Source organism: Nothoprocta perdicaria, unplaced genomic scaffold (genome assembly GCF_003342845.1).
Source record: "Nothoprocta perdicaria isolate Ctin4 unplaced genomic scaffold, notPer1 scaffold_521, whole genome shotgun sequence".
Lineage (NCBI taxonomy): Eukaryota > Metazoa > Chordata > Aves > Tinamiformes > Tinamidae > Nothoprocta > Nothoprocta perdicaria.
Window position 1 is genome coordinate 40,509 of NW_020455779.1, and position 21,434 is coordinate 61,942.

Here is a 21,434-nt window from a genome sequence, read left to right on the forward strand (position 1 = left end):
AGGTCACTCCAGAGCCCTCACACAACCAGGGGACAGGCAGGAGGGCAGAGAGCAGAGGAGGAACAAAAACAGAGACAGGCAGCTCCTGGGGGCGACGCAGCCCAGCACATTTAAAGGGTTCTGCACAGCAAGGCTATTTTATTATTTCAAATGCACTTGGAGCCAAAAAAGCACAGCCCTGTTACCGCTTTCTTTCTCCCTTTACACTGCTGGCCCCTCGGGGAATGCCATAAACTCACTGATYTAGGAGAAAACTCAACCCAGGGAAAATAGCATCTTCTGCCACAGTAGTGTCTTCTGGTTTGTCACGAGTGCTCCAGTGGGGACCAGGGGGAAGACCTGCCCTCCAGGAGGGCAGCTCAGCTCTGCAGCCTAATTTTGCTCCGAAGAACCCTGATTTTGGTCCCTAAGGTGGGGGGAAAATAACTCAAGTTAACCATCCAACGAGAGAATCTCTGTCATTAGCTCACTGCTCCACACTGGCAATAAGGACAAAGGTATTTAAGGACCTAATTGAAAAAGGAAAATCCTTCAGGGATTAGAGCTTTATATCTCGGCACAACACGACAATGATATTTTTATAACGCTTCAGTTGAACAAACAAGTAAAAAAACCCACAATTCCTYGGAATGGAAAAGAGTCACAGATCAGGGAGGAGAGTTTACACGCAGGTTCAATAGTTATTTTGCTGGGAGACAGSATTACCTCTCACCTTTTCTCTTGCAGCATATCACAGCAACAAAACAACATATGTATTTCTTTTTGAGCAAACTAAACAAAGCAGCAAATAATGACTTTTTAACAAATAAAGTTTAGGTCACTTCATTTAGAAAAAAAAAAAAAGAGAGAAAAATATATTACGGGCATCAACCAAGTCCATTACACAATATCACAATTAAATACAGTTTCCTTCATTTTCAACCTTGAATTGCTAAAAAGTTTTCTGCTGTTTTTGGTTTTGTTTTACATTTTTTCTACCCTTGCAATTTTATTACCAGAAACAAACAAATCAAAACAAAACCCAACAAATCACAGCACATKTCTTGGTCCTTATGCACTTCTCATCTGTTCTTCTTCATGCCATCTCTATGCTACTGATGACATTTCAAGGTGTTCTGTCGATCTAGCCAGAAGGAAGGACACTTCATATCCGTAGACGATGTTGCAGTACCTTTAATCCAGAAAATTTGGATAAGATTATCTGTACAAAACAGATACAAGCGATCTTCAGTGAACCCATCTTCACCRATGTGAACTGCAGAGTCACAAGGCATCATTCTTCTGAGGTAATCTGGGGTGAACTGAAGCCTTTTGGTAGCAAGTGCAATCCTGAGGAGGATGCGTGTGTTCTAGATGGCATGTGGTAACGCACGTTCTTCCAGAACCTGGTACTTGCAGAGCAGGAGTTTTCCGAGAAGTCCCCTTTCCATCGGATAGCCCCATGCTTCTGCTTAATGTATTTGATGGATTCTGGCATGCTTGCATAATCCTGTATTTTTTCRAGTTCAATCAGGATTACCTTGATGCCGTCATGGGTAAGAGCGTTATACACAGCTAGCTGCTTTTCAGATGCATCTTCCAGGATACTGTAAAAGGACGGTTCSGGTACTAAAACAACTATTACTCTTCTACTTTGGCGTATTTTTTCATCCACAATGCTGATCACAGCTGCAGAGAGACAAAGGTTGTGCAAAATTCAAGCTTTATGTTTCYATCTTGCTAGTGTTATGTTGCAGCTGTTCCATTTACGCGATATTCAAACCCAAACACATTACTGCATAACTAGGGACAGGGTAAGAGTAAGCAAGAAATCACAACGCAGCAGCTGACAAGTGGAGATTTGCCTAATGCAACATAATCTGGGCACATCAGACTGCATTCCTATGTTCTTGTTTTGCCTAAACCAACAGGAGTAACCAACTATCTACTATTTACCTACTTGCTGACATTCATTATCACTGTAAGGGCAACTCCAATACCAAGCAAACGAACAAGAAAAAAATGCCCAAAACCCCAGGCTAGACAGGCTAAGCCTTTGGTAAAACCATGTCCTTTCCTCTTAAACAGCTTGTTCTGATRTGTTTAATATATTTTCATTAGATGTAAATTTCAGTGAAAATACAGAATACTCTCTTCAATGGCTTTCAATTCGGAAACAGAGAAACACTGTAACTACCACACAAAGCACATATGGTTTAATTCTGAGAAGAGGCCACTACATTTTTCTGGGTATGAAAGTTAAAAAAAAAAAAAAAAAAAAAAAAAAACACCACTTTGGACTGTATTTCTGAGGGAGCCCTTCTCCTTTGCATGAGCACCAATGGTCTTGAGATGACTAAGAAGTGACAACGACATAAAGGACCTTATCTAAGCTTGCTCCCTTACGCCTGCAAAAATTGCTTAAACAAAACTTTACTTTTAAGACCTTTTCACCAAATCTATTCTGTCCCCAAATTATATTTTTGAAGTCATAAGACTGAAAGACTCGGGAGGCTCTTCTCTTATATCTCACAAAAATCAGTCAACGGAGAAGACTGCAATYTCGAGTGTTAGATGCTAAATTTTAAGTAAGTTTTGTGTGTTATTMAGGAAACATTTGCAATGATTTTCTTAAAACTCTTGCAAAACAGTTTGTAAAAACTTTCACTATAGACAGCTATTCTTTCCTGATAGCATACTGTTGTTTTGTATTCATTTTTCTTAATTTGTAGTACCTGAGCATYTGCCACCCCCTTTATGGCAGTCCTCCAGTTAGACTGCTCCTCAGAGCAAATAAAAGTGAAGAGAACATCTTCTGTCTAATGGCACCTCACAGCAACAAGCTCTTTTCACACCAGGTCCAAGATTCACATTGCTACCATTCCTACCACTATCATTCACAACTAATACTTCAGCTCCTCTTTACCTGAGCATTGTTCCATCCCCAGGTTAGCCAGGTACTAACAAAAAAGAAAACAGCAGCAGTAACAAAAGCAAACCAACAAACAAGAAAAAAACCCTACTATGTAAACAAAAAAATAAGAACCCAGAAGACCTAATTCATTGCAAGGAAATGGCTGAGACAGAGAGGACTTCATGGGAGCACCCACTGCTGTAACTCTCATTCTCTAGGGAGGATATGAAAGTCATAGCTCATGAGGGGAGTTATTTAACACCACACCTGATTGTCTCACTTGAGCTTTATTTGCTTTATTTGTTTGTTTCTGCACTCAGTGAGAAAACTCAAGTATGACATCAAGCTTCAGGTAGCTTACCTTCTCCTGGCAGATCATCCCTCCCAAATATGAAGAGGTTATATCCACACTGTCTTTCCAGGACCTCTGGCAATATTTTCAGAGCAAAAATATCTGAGGAATACAAGCAGCTCACTCTGTTCTTTGGATASAGGACATAAGCATCATAGATCTTCCCATCTGAAACTGAAACGTCAGCAACAGGATTAACATAAAAAATGGACTCTAAATACAAAGACAATCCCTAAAATTTTATTTCTCCACACACACACTTAAAGAATTGTCCTGTCTAACCTTTCTACTGCTTAAGCCTATACAATTATATTGAGGTTGAATAACTGTAAAATCCAGGCCTTGAGAATTCAGTAGCCCCAATGTGAATAGGCAAAATAAATAAATAAAATTAAGTAGGTCTGAGTATTGCTTACTTAAACCTAAACTAAAAACATTACCACTGAATTATCTGGAAAGCAACTATTCCAGCAGTACAACACAACCTTTTAAAAGTCAAAACTGCATGTAAGTAGCAAGTCATTTTTGTAACCTGAAGCTTCAAAACACAAACAGCACTTAGACATGAAAACAAAACCCAAATACACACTATGTTTCAAGAATATCAGAAGTAGATTTAATATTTGTAACAAATTTTTCAGAGAGGCTCAATTTAAAAGACTTTAAAGAAATCCAGCAGGTAACTCGGTACCTCTGGTAGATATTAGCTGCTGCTCTAGCGAGGCACTTCCTCACAGGAACCCTGGGTCAGCATCCTGCTGTCGCAGGCAGCACACCATCRATGCTACTGCAAATGCCAGGAACTGACAGAATGAAAAATAACCAGAAGTGCCCTCAAACAGGAAAAAGAATGTGAAATTTGTTCTCCTTTTTCCATGAAAAAAGTAATTCCTTTATACTACTGCTTTTTATAAGAATAGTAATTAAAGGAATTCRGAAGAACTGCTGTCAGAATAGCCTGTGCTTTGAAACCACTTAAGTGAAGCTTTAAGGGAAATGATAATGCAGAAGTCAGGATTTAACATTAAATGGTATGAACAATGCTGACATCTCCCTATATCCGCTTTTAAACTAACCTTAAACACCCTAAAAGTGTGTTATCTTTTGAAAAATCTCCTGAAGGCTCAGTCACAGTCCAGCAGGTTAATACATTGCTTTGTAGGGAAGACAGAGGCAATCTATTCCTTACCACACATGACACACACTGAAAGTACATGTGTGCTGCTACAAAAGCATACCTTCTTTACCCAGGAGAGGATGGCAGGAGCTGCGATACCACAGCACAATATCAATTTTGAAGATCTTGTAGACAAAGACAGCAAAAAATACTAAGAATACCAAAGAAACTCCTCCTCCAATTAAGTAACCTTGAATACTTGGAGCTGCAATAGAAAGTRGGAAAAAAAAGAGAGAAAGAGGGGAAAAAAGTTATATATTGAAATGGAAAAAAAAAACCCAAATGTTTAAAACTGGCAGCTAGGTCCTTAAAAACTGTTCAGTCATTAAAAGATTCTAGAATATAATGAATGAATAGGACTAACGATTCTTTATGCCTGCTTTCAACAAATATTGTTATTTGATAGGTCATTTTCATATTTTAAAAAGGTACCTTACCAATTTGACAAACGCAGTTATTTTTCAATCAAAACACAAAACTATTGTTATACAGGTACCRTGAAGCAGAAGAGTGAGAATTGTCATACAAAATATTATCAGTCAGAAAGTCAATTGGGGAAATGACTTACTGACCATTCTCCCCAGGGTAAATAGCTTTTYATTGTGTCTAACCTCTATGAAGACTTGCCATTCGTTTTGTTTTTAGCGGAACTGTAGTTTTTGATTCATGTATATTAAAGGATTTCTCAAGTTCAAATCCTACCCTGACAAGGAATACCTTAATCTACTGTATGCATATTATTTATAGTCAGGTAGCACACTAGAGCTCAGATCCATTTTCAGCTAGCAATTTATTTAAAAAGTGACCAGAAAAAAAGTAAATCTGAAAATAACGTTCGTCAAAGGATTGACTCTCAACTGGCAGATCCACCTCTGTAGCTCAACAGATCAGAGAATTTTCTATAGTTAAACTCAAAAAAATGCAACAGTAAAAAATCTGGTGCTTTTTTTTCTGTGCACTTCTTTCTAATTAAAAATACTGAATTTCTTTAGTCTTGCATTTGAGTTTTTAGAACTCATTTTATCTTTAAAGTCTACCTAATGGAAATATTTCAGACTAGCTGACAACTGGCCTCCCAGTTTGGGACCATACTGGTCTCCCAGTATGGGGTGTCCAGCAAGTGGCAGGATGAGCCCAATCAAGACACATAAGCCTATCCAGGAGGCAATAATGCAGGACATTCAATGTCAATGCAAACTGTAACCTTCCCATGAAATCTATGCCCCTTCATTATCATTCCTGTGATTCATTATCATTCCTGTGAAGAGCTTTTCTCCTGTCTAAACAATTTATATTTCCCCTAGCAGTCTGAGTCTACTGCTTGTTACTGAAGGACAGGACAACCAGGTGCACAAAAAGTCTTCATTTTCTCTTGACACAGCCTGTTCTGGACCAAACTGTCTCCTTCAGTTCTTTTAGAGAATTTACCATTCTCAGAGCTCTTCTATGTCAGAGGAAAGACATAGTTTCCTCTGTTTGTACTCTGAAGTACAAGCATCTAAATTGTGACACGGTATTTCACTCAAGAATACATTGGCTTCGTTTTATTTTGAGTGTTTCATTAAAGGTTTCTAATATGCTGAATGAGAGAACCTAAAGCAGGCTAAAAGTGTTGTTTTGTTTCATTTTGGTAATAAAGGAAGTATGGCATAATTTCACTACGGAATTGTTGCAACAATTCAACCACAGTTGTATTTAGCATTATTATGTATTTAGCACATTTAGCACAAACACACATCATACAGTTTTAGCTGGGATTAGCCTGTCAAATTGATTTAAAAGTTAGCACCACTGATCACCATTTTATCAAGACTGTATACATTACCTGGACGTTCCAATTTTATATATGCTGTCATTTGTTGAGTACCATACATAACGTGACAAAAAAATGTATACATATAGTCCTTTATCTTCACTTTTGAAATGTTAAATTTTGTTCCAGATACAGTAAGTCCATGAGGCATCCCTTCTCTGTTATTGAAAAAAAAAGAGTAAAAATGAAATGCTACTAGAAAAGTTAAAACACTAATGCTTAACCTAAGACAGACTCATCTGCCTACAAATACAAAAACATTCTCTTTTAAATTCTTGAAACCTACAAGGCCAGTGAAGTGATCAATAAATACCAGCCATTTGACAAAAGGCTTCTAGACTAGAGCGGACTGGGCATTTGAAAAATGAACATGTTCATTTTGTTTTGAACTAATTAAACTGGAAATAACTAGTAATAAAAATGTAAGCACAAAAGGCACTTTCCATGATTCCTTATGTTGTTCATGAGACTATTCTAAGCTTACAGACTCCCTGAGCTTGCAATGTTAATAGTAGTCCGTAGTCCATGTCATCAACCAGTTTGGAAAATAATGATGAAGGAGCTGCAGGAGAGCTGGTGACTCTGGTACTTAATGATGACAAACATGGTGCTGAGACCTTTATTTCCAGGATCTGGCGCCACAAAAGGCTTGGTGCCTCTTGTGGCAGTATATGATATAATATGACATTCTGTTAAATATCTGCTGTTAAATACTTGCAAATTATCCTGCTGCAAAAAAAAAAAAAAAGTTACCTGTGATGGAAAGGCAGCAATTGGGAGGTGCCTACAAAGTGGCATCATGCCCTATGACAATACAGCCTTACGCAAAGCAAGATTAATTTTGCAGAACATCTCAAAGAACCGGTTTATGTTACGTATATAGTTACGTATATAGGATCTTGTAGTTGCATATATAGGATCTGTTAAGTATATAGGGTCCTAATGCAAACATAATTATTTTGCAACATGTTCACATCTATCCAAGTTAGTTTTAACTAGGGTAAATTTACCATTCTCTGCAGGAGTCCAGAATGTGCAACTTGCCTACGGTGGACTTTGCTAGCAGCAAATGCTCCGCAAGTTAAATTGTTGGTGTGTGTGGAGGGAGAGGGCGCTGCAATAATAATATTGGATTATCACTGCTCCTTTACAGATTGGTTTTATTGATCTTAGATGACTTACTTTGAAATATCAATCCTACTTAGAGCTTTCACAGGACTACATTCTGTATATATTCCACATGCTAAAATCAAGTGATAAGAATACAATATATTTGATGCAGACTTCTAAACACTTTTTCAATATCACGTGATGTTTACTACTGATCACCTTTTGGCAGATTCACTGCTTGATCTAGAAATCTACTTAGAATCCAAAGTATAAGAAGTATAAGAATACTTACTCATAAAACTGTTCTTTGTAAGTGCTATCAAAGCTATCAACATCGTCATCATTAACTGTCCAGAATGGAATCAGGCCATTTATGCCACTTGATATGTTACATTCCATGACTACATGGGTGCCTAAAAAAAAAAAAAGATTAATTTGACAATTAAAAGTCTTGTAACAGAAACAGGACCAGGTAACTGAGGAAYGGCTGAGAAAAGGAGGGATAGAAGGTAAAAACCCACTTACCTTATAAAAAGCAGAGTCCTTAAAACTCGTCCATTGGTACTCCACACTTGGGTGTCTCCAATCTGGACGTGAATTCCACCCTAAATGTAGGTGTCTAAATGTTCGTGCCTACATGTGAGCTAGACGTCTAAGTCAGTATTGGAGTTCAGTTCCACGGTAGTCAGCTCACACTAAAACAGACACCTGGACCTTATCAAACTCCAGACTCCACTGACTCTATTGAGAGGACGCCAGGGCTCATATCAGTTGCCTGCACACACCACAGTGACATTTGAGATGCTCTCAAACATCCAAGACATCCATATGGAGAGCTGGCAGAGAGGACTCCAGCTCTCCAAGAGACCTGGAGAGCTAGGAAATCAAGGCATTCCAAACAGCACTAGATGTTATTTGTGGGCAAGTGAATCAAGCCTCTGCTGATGATAGCCTCTATGATGAGCTAATACTCCTAACTCACATGGAGATACCCACATTTAGATGCCTACACTCCAGAGCTGTAACCCACTCTTAATGAACATGCATTTCTTTACTCCAGATCAGAGTCTTTTGGCCAGCACTGTCCACTGGGATGGTTTCTGAGTATCTCCACAGACTGCTCTCAGAGCAAGCTCACCTGTAACTCAGCTCCATTGGCACCAAGAGCCCAGATCTCATACAACACCTCAGTAGCAAGAAAGCAAGCCAAGTTGCAGAATTTATTTACTGTCAATGCTTCTCAGAGAACATCATTTACAGGAAGGTAAATAGCTTTCTTWGTCCTGTCCTTCTGTATTTTATTCTAGGAAATTATGATTTCATAGGAGAAGATGGATTCTCAGTTGACCTGTGTAAAGATCTCAAAGTTTCTTTTACTGGAACCACATCAGATRCAGATGCTTCCAGGGGAAGCATACATATACCTATGTATCTTTTCCAAGGGATAATTTCTATCAAAAGCATGCAATAAACCTTGAGCTCACATGCACAGTTGTTACTTGAATAGATATATTTCACTCTGGAGCCACAAATGCTTCTCAATCTCTTCCCTTATGTTCTTCTCCCTCAAGGATGTGTTTTTTTTCTTAAGATGAGTTGGGGTTTACAAATAGGCCTTTACTTCCACACATTCCTGTAGACACTAAGGGCTTTTTTTGCACATTCTTCTGTCATTTCTCATTCAACAAATGTTTCCACATTCTGCCCAACAAAAAGGCACTTAGTAGAAGCAAAGATTTTTTCCAGCATTCCACTGAATGCACCCCCAGCTGAATGGCAATGCTGTATGCTTTTTGTGGGTAGGGTTGCTTGCTTGTTCTTGCTTTACTTCCCTGGAAGGAGTTCTTTTGTAATAAGGAATCATTTGTATTATTTTAGATACTCAGAGGCCAAAAAAGAAAAAAATAAAAAGCTCTCTGTGGGTGAAGGCCTTATGGCTTTAATTTCATATGTGACTCTTTCTTAACATCAGTGGGGCAATTGAAGCCATAGTTGTTCACATTAGCTGGTCTTAGGCAGACAACTTTTAATCGATAGCTTAGGATACACAGTAGAACAACTGCTCATCTAAAATGAGTAGCCTTAACAAACTGTCCCATAAGAGGTCTTAATACAGAACGAGTGTCACAGCCTCTGGGCTGGTRATGGCTTGATTCTCCATTCTCTCAACAAGTACTATGAAAGAATTGAAAAAAAAATAAAGGATATGTCTTTAGTAAATAAAAACGCCTTTGAATTGAAAGGTCAGATTTCTTCTTAGTAGAGCTTGCACTGATAAGAATTTCTCCAAATTAAATGGGAACATAGTATTGATTATCAGTAAGAATCTGGGAGGAGATTTTCATGATGGTGTAATGGGAGGGAGATTCAGTACGCTGAACCCTTCTACTACCTCACTTCCACAGTTACACATAAAACACATAAAGCCTAGCGAAAAGGTTATATGAAGTAAAAAAATGACTATGATAAGTCTCCCTGCTTCAGACTGAGATCTGTACATTTCCTTTCAGCTGGAGAGAAAAATAGATATTTTTAACATTAGAATGTTATTCTAATGAAGACAGAGAAGCTGTAATTACTAGCAGAGAGGAAGGTGTGGGTACACTCAACAGCCATTTCTGAGTATTTGAAACAGAATTAAATGACTACCTGAAGACATGCCAGACTACAAGACTACAGAATAATACTGTTTGCATCAGATGCTGATCTTTTTTCCTCAGGTACACTCTCTTGTTTAAAGTAAAGTCTTCTGGACTTTGAAGGAACATAATTTCTATTAGAGCCAATTCACTGTTTTGGTCAAATTTCACTCATCCTCACCAGAACCTGGTAACTTCAGAATGAAGGAAAGGGAAAAACTAATGAATGGACCAACTAACAACTATGTTAACATATATATATATGTTCCACAACTATGTTAACATATATATATATATTCCACAACTATGTTAACATATATATATATATTCCACAAATACTGCGGATATGTCAAGACATGGCCACTGGGACAAAGGAGAGATGGTAAGAATCATAAGATATATGCATCCTACCTGACACTGCTGGTCAAGAGACTCTAATCTCAAKCATACAGTTTTATCCCTGCAAATTACCTACGGGAATTGTGTTATATCATCTGTCTTCCAGATATCCTCAGTCCACTTGTCCACCTCCCAGTCTTGCTGAAGTCAATGGAACTGTTATCATGCAACTGCAGAAAGTGCAGGAGCTCAATCTGTCTACTAAATGTTAATAATTTCTTAAATAGTCACTACTTACCAAGATCCACTTCAATTGTGTTGTTCTTTGGATAAATAAACTCTGGTCTTATTTGTTGAGGGCTTTCTAACAGAAACAAAGAGAAAAATAAACTCTTCAGGTATTAAATATTCCACAACTCACTTATATTTCAAAAAAAAAAAAAAAAAGGGAAATTTTATGTTTCCCTACCAAGTGCTGCCACTCCTTACTGAAGTCACCACTACTTCCCACTAAATCTCATTCCTAACCCTATATTTCTCATTTCTCTCTCTCAGTTCTTCCTCAGTAGTACTCAGGTGCCCAGATGGGCAGCAACAAGCAAGACAAATGCCAGCAACTACAGCTGAGAAGATAGAAGGATCTACTGGCAGTTCAGCCAACGTTCCTTCCTGAATTTCCCAAAGATTGTTAAAAAAAAAAAAAAAAAAAAAAACACACATGTTTTCAGCCATGAACCTGCCATCTTTATTCTTGTGGGTTTTGGCATAGCCAATCTTTCAGCAAGGAAAGGAAAAATGTAAAATACTTGCAAAGAATAGAGCAATTCTGGCCAGGAATCCATCGCTGCCACTGGCATGTGGTTCCGCCTGTATCTCCCTTCCAGTTTAAAACTAACTAAATTGTCCCAAATAACAAGAAACAAAGCCCCAAAATCCTGTTAAGGATTGCCTTTAATTCTCTYTCCTCCTTTTTCATCTGTAAATACACATAAAGGATTCAGATAAAGCTTCATTCCCATCTTTATTCAAATGGAAACGGAACGCTTCTTAAAGGTAAACCCACTCAAACATAATTAAAATAATCAAAACTTAATCCAAAGTGTGTGGCAGAAGAAATCATGTTGCAACACACATTACTAAATTTTAATTTTACTATTGAGGACAAAAATAATTTAGAAAAGATTTGCAGCTGTAATTTCACAGAACAAAATATGCTTTCCAGTAAACTGGCATATAAGCTTATGCTTGCAGAGAAGTAATTATAGCACAGTTCAAAAAGAGAGGAAAAACCTCGATCCACTCACCTTTAACTTCTAGACTCACAGTCCGTGAAACGTTATACTGTTTTCCCATATGTGTATATACCATACGGCACGTGTAGTTTCCTCTGTCTTGTACAGTTACACTGTGAATCAAGACGGCATTTTCACCAACTGCCAAGGCAAGTCGCTTGTCTTCTAGGAAGCCAGGTTTACATTCCTAAATATATCAAAAATACTGCTGATTCCATGAAATTATATACTACGCTGATCCTTACAATAGTTGCCAAACAAGTGACATTTTCACATAAAAACAAATACCCATCTTCTTAAAAAACAAAATAGGCATCTTCTCCAACACTCACAATACCCGAATAAGAAGCCTGATAATGTCTGGCCACATTTGCACCTTTGCTGCAGCCAATCCTTAAGCTTTCAGATGCTGTATTTTAACAGAAACGGTGACCATTATTTTAACTACTGGTTTGTCAGTCATCCACCCACCTGGACAAAAGGTTATTATCCCAGTAGCAAGGCTTAAGAGAAGGCATGCCTACATTTCTACAACACAGAGACACCATAGCTTCTGTAAGCAGCATTCCATATTATTGGGCATATTATCATTTCTGCAGAAAGGCAAATGCAGGAAAAAACTCCTTTCTCTTTCCTCCCTTAAGAATTTAGAATCATTTTGCCCCCAAAAAAGAGGTGCTTCGGGTTCAGCACTGGGGATATTTCGTACGTAATATACAGGCAACATAGGTATCTAAAAACAGCATCAGAATCAAGAGTTGACTTTAGAATTTTGTGTTGACTTTAGAATTTTTGGTTATTTTGGCAGAACACATTTCCAAGCCTGCACAGTCCACAGAGAATTTTTCCAGGATCAGAGCAAGACGCTCTGATTATGCCTGATTACCTTTGATCATTGATACTATTYCATAATACACCATGACGAACATGGTTTCTGTGAAGCTGATATAGCTAGGCAGAACTTAATATTTAACAAAATTTATAAGTTTTTAAACTCACCCGCTAAARAAAATAAATACCAATATCAATAACAAAACAGGAGGATAAAAGAAGTGAAATTGGATTATTTCACTAATCAGTAAACCAAAGATAGATGCAATTACACATCTCTGACTCTGAAAGACCTTGCAATTAAAATTGATAACTTGTTTCTTTAAAACATGCCTCTTTTACAATTCTGAACACTTTTCCAATAATATGGCAAGACAGACACTTTACACTGTGTAGAGACTAAGCCTCTCTTTTCAGTAGTTGCTACTGCATAACACATTTTAAATAACAGAACATTTTCTATCTTCTGTACCCCAAATATAGGTGCACAATACCTTATACCAGTGTACTTCGGGCTCACTATTGTCTTCATCCCTAAAATCTTCTAGATCAGGGCATATAATCTTTCCAGTATGTGTGGTCATCACTTTTTGTTCAAACTTCATTTTTCCGTTAAAACACAAACCATCATCATTCTTAAAAACCGTTAGATTTATAGATTTTTTGCTAGAGTGGTTAAGTCTCCTGCAACGACAAAAGTAATTGACTCAAGTCACTATCAGTAAGGACACTGTTTCCAAAAAGCCAGGCAATCCATGGAGAGGAGATGTCGGGGCGCAGAGGAACGTCTGCACCTCCAGCCTTGCACCAGCTCAAGAGAGATGGCAATAAGCTCCCATGTTGAGTAGTAAATAGAAGCAGCTCCTGCTCTTGAAGCCCCACAATGTCCCCATCACCCTTCCCATTTCAGGGTTTTCTTTGCCAACACGCAGGAGTTTTCAGTTACTAGAAATACGGGAACTTCAGTCCCAAACAAGCTCAAGTGGAAAAGAAGAAGATGGGTTCRGCTCCCTGATGATATTCCCTGAAGGAAGGACACTTCAAGGAAAACAGACTGTAACTCCTTACAGAAGAGAGAAAAGCTTTTGAAAACAAGATGTACCAAGGTGCAATGCCAACATGAAACTGCTTCCATGTGAGATTTCACAGGACACTGACATGAGTGCCTGCAGTGCAGCAGAAACTCTGCCAAAGAGGGATGACACTGGAACCCAGAAGTCCAAGCTATGAGCAAGGAATGCTCTTTAACTATCCTTGCAGATAGTTAGCTATCCTTGACTATTCTTTAACTATCTGAACTGAACTTCTGTGTGTTTTGCAGCATTATGCAAGCTAGACCTAGAAAGACACAAGGTACCCAAGGGAGTATATCTCAAGGACAGACTGACTAGAAGCAGTGCAAGAAAGACTAAGTTTATATTTATTACTTAACTCTAGCTAACTTGGAAGGGATTACATTCCTTCCCTCTTCCAGCTTCAAATTCCCAGTTGACTTTGAAATAAGCACATGCAACAGCCTATGATCACTGCCTGCACTGGATTTCTTACCCATCACGGTTATTTCATCCACAAGGCAAAAGCCTTCAGTTCAGCAGGTGAGCTACACACTGCTAAAACAAATTTTGGGTCATCTCAGAAACCTGCACTGGCTGTTTTTAGTACATTGTGGCAAGAAAAATTTCTGTGCACTTTCCAGAAATTAATTTCCTATTCATCACACAGTTAATTTCAGCCATTAAATGGAAGACTCAACAACCTAAAGCAGTCAAGTCCAACCCAATAACCTGAGCATTAGATAAAAGAGCTTTAAAATTGCAAGAAAGTTATTTCATGAGAAATTATCTACTCTTTTTTTCTTCTCCATGCACCTAGGACTTTGAGACACTAACACATTACCTTGATGTTCAAAAAAATGATCTTCTAATTTTCATCTACTAACACTTGAGAAAACTTTTGAAATATGGCAAATAAAAATGTTTCTCTGTGTCTGGACTTCCATATTTCTAAAAACTCCCCTGAAGCTGCTGATCCCACTAGAAAGTCTGCGTATGGCAATACCTATATAACATACAGAGTTTGCTTTCCTTAGCTCYTCCCCTGTTTAGCTATAACAAACAAGAAAACCAAAATGTTTTCTTGATCTGTCAGGAATAAACAAAAAATAAAATGAACTAGAAAAGGCTGAATTTGTTACTTTTTCCTGAGTTTACACTATTCTTCCTGAGCTTACAGTATTCATAAACCATATGCATATACATACACTCTATTGTAAATCTTACTGTGTTTTAACATAAATTCATGTATGAACTGACAAATTCTATAAATTCTACTGCTGTGAAAGSAAAAAAAAAGTGTTGCACATAGAAACAACAAGCAATATCAAAACAGTTCTTCTAACTTAKGCAAGTTGTCTACCAAAAACAAAACCCTGCTCAAGTTCCATGGATATTATTATTGCATTGTACACATCAGCAATATAGCAGTTTCCCAGCTCCTTTACCTCACGTCACATTCATAAAGTCCGGAATCTTCCAGTCTTGCAGGAATAAACCAAAGCAAGCCACCTCGCTGATGGATTCTGGCCTGTTTCTCTGTGGTCACTGGTGTAATGCTCCCATTTTTGTACCATGTCAGATTGTAATCCGAGTGAAGCTCTGGAAATGTAACTATTGGACATCTAACAGCCATAGGCTCTCCAACAAGCACAAAGTAATCACAAATAACGCACTCTCCTGTTAAAAGMGAAAACAATGTTAACAGTGTTTTCAATCTGTACTTTTTAAAGTATTTTTAGGAGCATTAATATTCATTCCTGGCTGCACAGAATTGGGAAATAATCTTTCTGTAATAATCTCCCATCAAAAGAGTGTGAGATTACYCTTTTTCATTTGTTTAGCTCCTTCTGTCTGAAGATTTAAACCAGGTATTTTACAAAGCTTAGGTTACGACTTCCCTTTCTTAAAGTAGGTAGCGACACATGTGTTTAAGTCCAAAAGCCTCACTGTAAATCATGATATATAAAGATAAATGTGATTTAACAGGCAACACAAAGTTCAGAACTTAATCTTTCCTGTCCTTGCTTATTTGAGTATGTTAGTACTTATTCAGAGCTACCAAACTGTTAATGAAGATGCTATCTGTAGCATAGCATAAACACTAGCAGTCCAGAGCTCCTCACAGAACTCTGGACATCCTGATGGTGGAGTCAGAAACAAGCTAGGAGGAAAAAAAAAGAAGAGGTTTTGACTTGGAAAAACAAGAAATAAAGGCTACAGCACATCAATGAAGTCTGTAAAAACCTYATTTCCTTGTTAGTTTTCCAATTTATCTCCTCTTTGTCAATAATTTATTTTAAATGACAAAGATGGCTGGGAACACCACACTAAGCAATAAGCCAAGCATAAACAGCATTTTTACAACTATGGCTATGTAACAAGTTTGTAAGATATAACCTCTTCTTTTCTATTTTCAATTAGCCAGTGGTGAAAGAGGAAAGAGATAGTACAAGAAGTCTTCAAGAACACAAATCTGCAATTCAAAACTGTTTGGAGAATACCAGATTACCCTAGGCAAGCAAGACATTTGGTCAAAAATCAAATCTTAAAAGCTTTCAAATTTGTTGCATATATGTGCAAATCTGAGATACTAYAGTACTGCAAAAATTCTATCTGAAGAGAAAAATAGCAGTGAATGTCTGTATGAATGCAAAGCCAAATTTTTCAGTTTCAGAAGACAGTTTTCACCCTTCACCTTCCTGTCAACTAATTTAAAAATTCCTAAGTAGTTCCATATGGATGATAAAGTAATTCAGATCTGTTAGACTACTTATACCAAAAGTAGCAAAACATCCACAGTTATTTAATCTTAAACTTTACTGAAAAAAATGAATCTGCCATTAAAAAAKACTATTTAATTGCAGAAATAAATCAGCCATAGATATATGTCCATTCAAGACTAGACACAAAGCATGTCTCATACAACAACTAACTTTGAGCACTCTAATCTCCTTTTTTTTTTTCCATATGAAATATAGAGAGGACTTTAAAAGCCTCAATATCTTCAAGTGAATGTGGCTAGATTTAAATATGTTTATGTTAAGYTGTTCCATGTCAAGTATAGCTTCAATCTAAAGAGAAGCATTTGGCATACCATCAATATGATGAAGCAAAAATATGCAAACCTCAAACCCACTACTTGATACTGGTAACTCTTTTCTACCAGATACACACAATTTGTCTCTTAACAGGCTTTCTTTTTTTAGAATGGCAATTTTAACAACCTCTGTAACTTACCAGCACTGAACGGAGACGTCACTAGAATTAAATAGACAATGAGCAAGAACGCAGATATCATCTTTTGCTGCAAGGAAGAAATATTTTCTATTAGCATAGCAAAAATGTTTCAACCACACCATCTTCAGCACCCTGCACTATTCTTTGAAAATTCAGAAGAATTAAGTCACCCTGGGAAGGAAAAAATGGGTCTGGAAATCTAGCCCCTGCCTTGAAGATTTCAGCTACAGCACTGATTGCCCCCCACAGAAGGCTGTCCAGTTTTCAGCTTTCTGTTAGAGTATTTCCAGCTTTTCACTGGAGTAACTCTTGCTTGACATGTAATTTCTTTTGTAATTTCTTTCACGCACACACATACACTTATACACACACAGACACACAAAGCGTCAGCACAGACAAAGATGTATTAAAGTGGTTTAAATTATACTGTCTGATTTATGTATTAAGCTTGAATATGTTCTTCTAGGTATTTCTACAACACAATTGTAGAGGTTAAAGAGTTCTTTGAACCGTCCTGGTACAACTGTCCTCACAGCAGATGAGCTCAGAGCTGAAGGACAAACACAGTGCAACCCTAAGGTGAAAGGCAGCCCCCTGATTTCCCTCCAAAAGGGCAATTCTGCCTGTCAGCCTTTGGAGAAGCAATAGCTGCAGTGAACGTGCTGTGGTCACACACACAAATCAGCAACAAAACGTTCAGCAGCTGTGAATCCCCTTCACAGCTCAAGCTTTTCTTTGCAGGCTTCCCCAGCCTAGACGTGCCTGAACAGAAACTCAGTGCCCTTGAGGCCAGGTATGCGCTTCTACAAAACCTCTGAATCTTAAACCACGTCCTGCACACGCTGACGTGGCCCTGCTTTTGCAGGTACCATCAGAGCCCTTCCCCAAGCCACTACTGTCAGCCAGCTGACCTAAATCCATCCCCTTCCAACAATTCCTAGAAAGTCTGCACCTAGCTCTCCTGCTCTCCTCCATGCAGGTCTATTCTGCCTCCTCACCCCTCTCACACAACAGCAGGGCTCTAGCCTATAGCACAGGGCACAGGTTTTAGGTAATGTTTGTCATCTACTCAGCTAGAGATGGGTTGGAAGAGGAGGGTGTATTCCCCAAAGAAGAGACGTAACCCCGACTTCCCCACAACTCACTCTATCCAAGACAAATAAGCTTATCAGCTCTTTCTCTCCAAACATACCACATAAAGGACCGYGGAGGAGTAGGGAGGGTCACACAACACAGAGTTCAACAGCGGCATGTAACAGCCACTAAGCATTAACTTCTTTTGGACAGTTTATCTGAAATAGTTCTCATACCATAGTCCTTATTTAGTAGCCTGAGGTGTCCTTTTCCTGAAACTTGCCAGTGAAATGATCATTCTTGAAGTTTTTGTTTACCTGTAAAGAGCAGAGAAGGGCGAGAGGGGAAGCATTTAACAAAATGCATCATCTGGACAACAACATAAACATACAAAACTAGATTTTCTACAGGTATCCTAAATGTAAAAGCAGGTCCATTCCTCTATTTACACTGCAGAAACTTAAAATAGCAACAAAACCAAAAAAAAAAAAATCTTGCAGTAAAGATTTACACAACATTCTAGCAAATAATAATAATGAAAAAACCCCTTTGGTATGTGACATTCTGTCAAAAGCAAGAAGATACTAAGTAACTGTCAAAGCAAGCAACCAAATCAGATTTAAGTAACCACTTACTACAAAAAAATTAACAACTGAGAAGAAATGAAGGGCACCCAAGCTTCAATCAATCCAACAACCCAAACAATSCAACAGGTTAGACTTTACATTTTTGCACCTTTTCTTCATCTCTAATACGAAGACTGAATGTCTTTCTAAACTGTATGCTAAAGCTCACCTACTTAAAGCTCTATTATTTATAAAGTAAACATTAAAAAAAAGAAGACCCTGAAAAAAAAATCCTCTGCACTTGCAATACTTGACAGTACACACAGCATTTCTGTTCAAGGCAGTACTGTCTTAATTAACCACACAAAGTTTGGACAAACATTCAGGATTTCAAGCGAAGCGTTATACAAAATCCACAAATGTGAAACAGGAAACTTTGCTTGAAAAGCACAAGTTTGCTCACGTATCTAACAGCTTTAGCTCTCGGTCACAGCAACATGAAATGCCCCGACGTCTCGTGACCCAGCAGCAGCTCAGTAATCTCACCTGCACAGAGCCAGCAGCAACTCCACTGACAAGACGGTCACACACACTTAGTCAGGAAACCTGTTTTGCCTCAAAGCTTGCTGGACTCAGAGGAAGAATTTATGTGAAGTMTTTCAAGAAATAAGCAAACAAAAACAACCAGTCCTCCTCATAGTCTCAGCTGCTAAAAAAAGTTCCTGCTGATTTCGTAAGTTCCTAATATTTATCTTCCCACAGATGAAACAGAACTTACTACTCCAGGTGACTAAAWTGAACATCATGTAAACAGCAATACAAAATATGCGGACCTGTTTTAAGATATTGACTTTCRTTCTTTACAGGTTGTCTCTCTTCACAGAACCTGTCCTTTATTTGCCATCAACTCACTGCCAACTTCAAATGAAATAAGAACAGGTTTTAAGGACATTTTGAGTCCTTAACTCTGCACGCACCAGAATTAGCAAAGGTGCTTCAAAAAGCTGTGCAAAAGGCATAATTGTATCTTTGTTTCCCAGATTTTTCATTTTCAAAAGATTTTATCTGTAAATTATTTTTAAATACGTAGAACTGACTGTGCCTTTTAACCATAAAGAGAAGCAGAGGAAACGTGACTCAAAGGTAACTACTTACCATCTTTGCAAACAACCTAACAGCTGAGAGGTGTAAAGTGCCCTAATTTAGTGCTACACCTATACTAGTGAATTGCATAAGCTTTTAGAAAATTAAATAAAACTTTATTATAAAGTTTAACAGAAGCACTGGAACTGTGGGCAATAAAAAGRGCAGACGTTTGACCCAAGGCCCAAGAACCAACCTCTTGAAGAGAAGATTCAACCCACCAAAAACCAATTCATACAACTTGTTACATTCACATGTTGTTTCTTGCTGTACCTCCTCTAGTTATGAAGCCTCTTTGAGCTAAGCAAAGCAAGATAAATTGCTCCAGCAGACCATAGCTTGTTTTCCATCTATAACTTTCTTGCAAACTCAATTTTCCTGTCAAATATAGTCAATATAAAAATAAAAATGTAGCTGGTCACTTTTCAGGGGTGGGCATGTCCCACAAATAGTCTACAACAACTGTTGTATTCTGATACTGAAATTATAACTACAAACTAAAGCCGTTTGCTCAGATATCCCTAAAGAAAATCAGTTATTCAAGGCCTTGTGTTAAATAAAATGAAGTTGCACAAATAACTGACTGTCCACAAAGAGATCTGCAATCATTAGATCCCTTTGAACTAAACTTTGAGATATAGAAAGTATAAGTACATATAGAAACTGAACAAAATATACTCATTCAGAACAAAATACATATGGCCTCACCTCTCTGCAAAGCACAGAATAAGAAAAAAGAAAAAAGAAAAAAAAAAAAAAGATGCTCCTCTACAGAGCTATGAATCTGACCACCACAAAAAGCCACCTATCCTACCCATTTCTACGTCCCATCAAAGAGTAGGCAACTAGAACATCCAGACTACCTCAGAAGGAGCAATCTGACTCAAAACCATTGAAAATAGTACCTCATTTCAGCCTCAAGTGATAGGAGTTCATTTTGCAGTCCGTTTCTTGCAGGCTCTCTAGGTCATTTCAACTCCCGTTACCTGTTAATACAACGCAATAGTTACACAACGAGAATACTGAAGTCCCAAGTTAGTTATTACTTTCTAATGATTTTCAAGTGTAATTACAAGCCAGGTTAAGCAGTTCCAGAAGTGCTTAGGCAAAAAAAAAAAAAAAAAAAAGCATGCATTTCAACAATATAATGATTTTATACGAAATATTAAAATTTATGTATCAGGAAAAAATAGTAATCATGTCTACTGAAAAAAAAAAAAAAAAGAAAGAAAGCAATAGGTAATTCTAACTTAAGGACTGATCTAAGGATTCTAAGGATTCAGAGTTACAAAAACGTTTTTCCTGCTGCAGGTCCTATGGCAATTCCTCAGCATTCCAAACGCCGGGGTCGCAGAGCGGACACGGAGGGCAGGTTTTCGCTGGCTCCTTTTGGAGCAGCTAAGCGCACATATATGCTCCAAACCAGGCAGGCCTGAAGGGGCCGAGCGTCCGAGGACCGGCAAGGGAGCGCTGGCCGCGCGTCGCTCCGCGCCCAGCACCGGGATCCGGCCCGGGATCCAGCTGCGGCTGAGCACCAGGGCGAGCCGGGATCCGCGGGACCCGCCGCGCATCCCGCCACCGCGGCAGGGCGGGGAGCCCCGCTTGGCTGCGCGGCGYCCCAAGGCAGCTCGCTGATACGGATGTTTCCCGCAGGCAGCTCCACTGGGGGCATCTCTCCGTCCCAAAGCCTCCGTTGTCCACGCGGTTGAAAGAGTCCCCTTTGGGACCAGGGCTGTGAGACAGCTGCTGCTGAGGGGGGGCACGGGGATTTACGGCCCGCTTTGGGCTGCTTTATTCCTGCTCTTGCACGTTCAGAGGGCGCGCTCGCCAGGGCGCCCACGGAGCCGCCGCCGCCGCGAGGCCGCCTCACCCGCCGCGCAGAGCGCGAAATGGCGGCGGCCGCGGAGGCGCCG

At 38.7% G+C, this 21,434-nt stretch overlaps 1 protein-coding gene across 3 annotated transcripts; it reads right to left on the minus strand.

Moving 5' to 3' along the window:
• Positions 1 to 1,013: 1,013 nt before the first annotated feature.
• LOC112954964 (interleukin-1 receptor type 1-like) lies at positions 1,014 to 20,992 on the minus strand. Of its 3 annotated transcripts, none has more exons than XM_026048246.1 (13): positions 20,811 to 20,992; positions 20,427 to 20,507; positions 18,049 to 18,129; positions 16,739 to 16,805; positions 14,947 to 15,178; positions 12,941 to 13,130; positions 11,628 to 11,802; positions 10,622 to 10,687; positions 7,638 to 7,758; positions 6,248 to 6,393; positions 4,484 to 4,627; positions 3,255 to 3,419; positions 1,014 to 1,668 (listed from the first exon to the last, which is right to left on the minus strand). In XM_026048246.1, the coding sequence occupies exons 3-13, from the start codon at positions 18,049 to 18,051 to the stop codon at positions 1,274 to 1,276; spliced, it is 1,704 nt and encodes a 567-aa protein (XP_025904031.1). In that variant the 5' UTR covers positions 18,052 to 18,129; positions 20,427 to 20,507; positions 20,811 to 20,992; the 3' UTR covers positions 1,014 to 1,273. The 3 variants fall into 3 exon arrangements, with proteins under 3 accessions (XP_025904031.1, XP_025904032.1, XP_025904030.1); XM_026048247.1 differs by lacking the exon at positions 20,811 to 20,992 and adding an exon at positions 20,595 to 20,623; XM_026048245.1 differs by lacking the exon at positions 20,811 to 20,992 and having other exon boundaries at positions 20,427 to 20,631.
• Between the last annotated feature and the right edge of the window lie 442 nt (positions 20,993 to 21,434).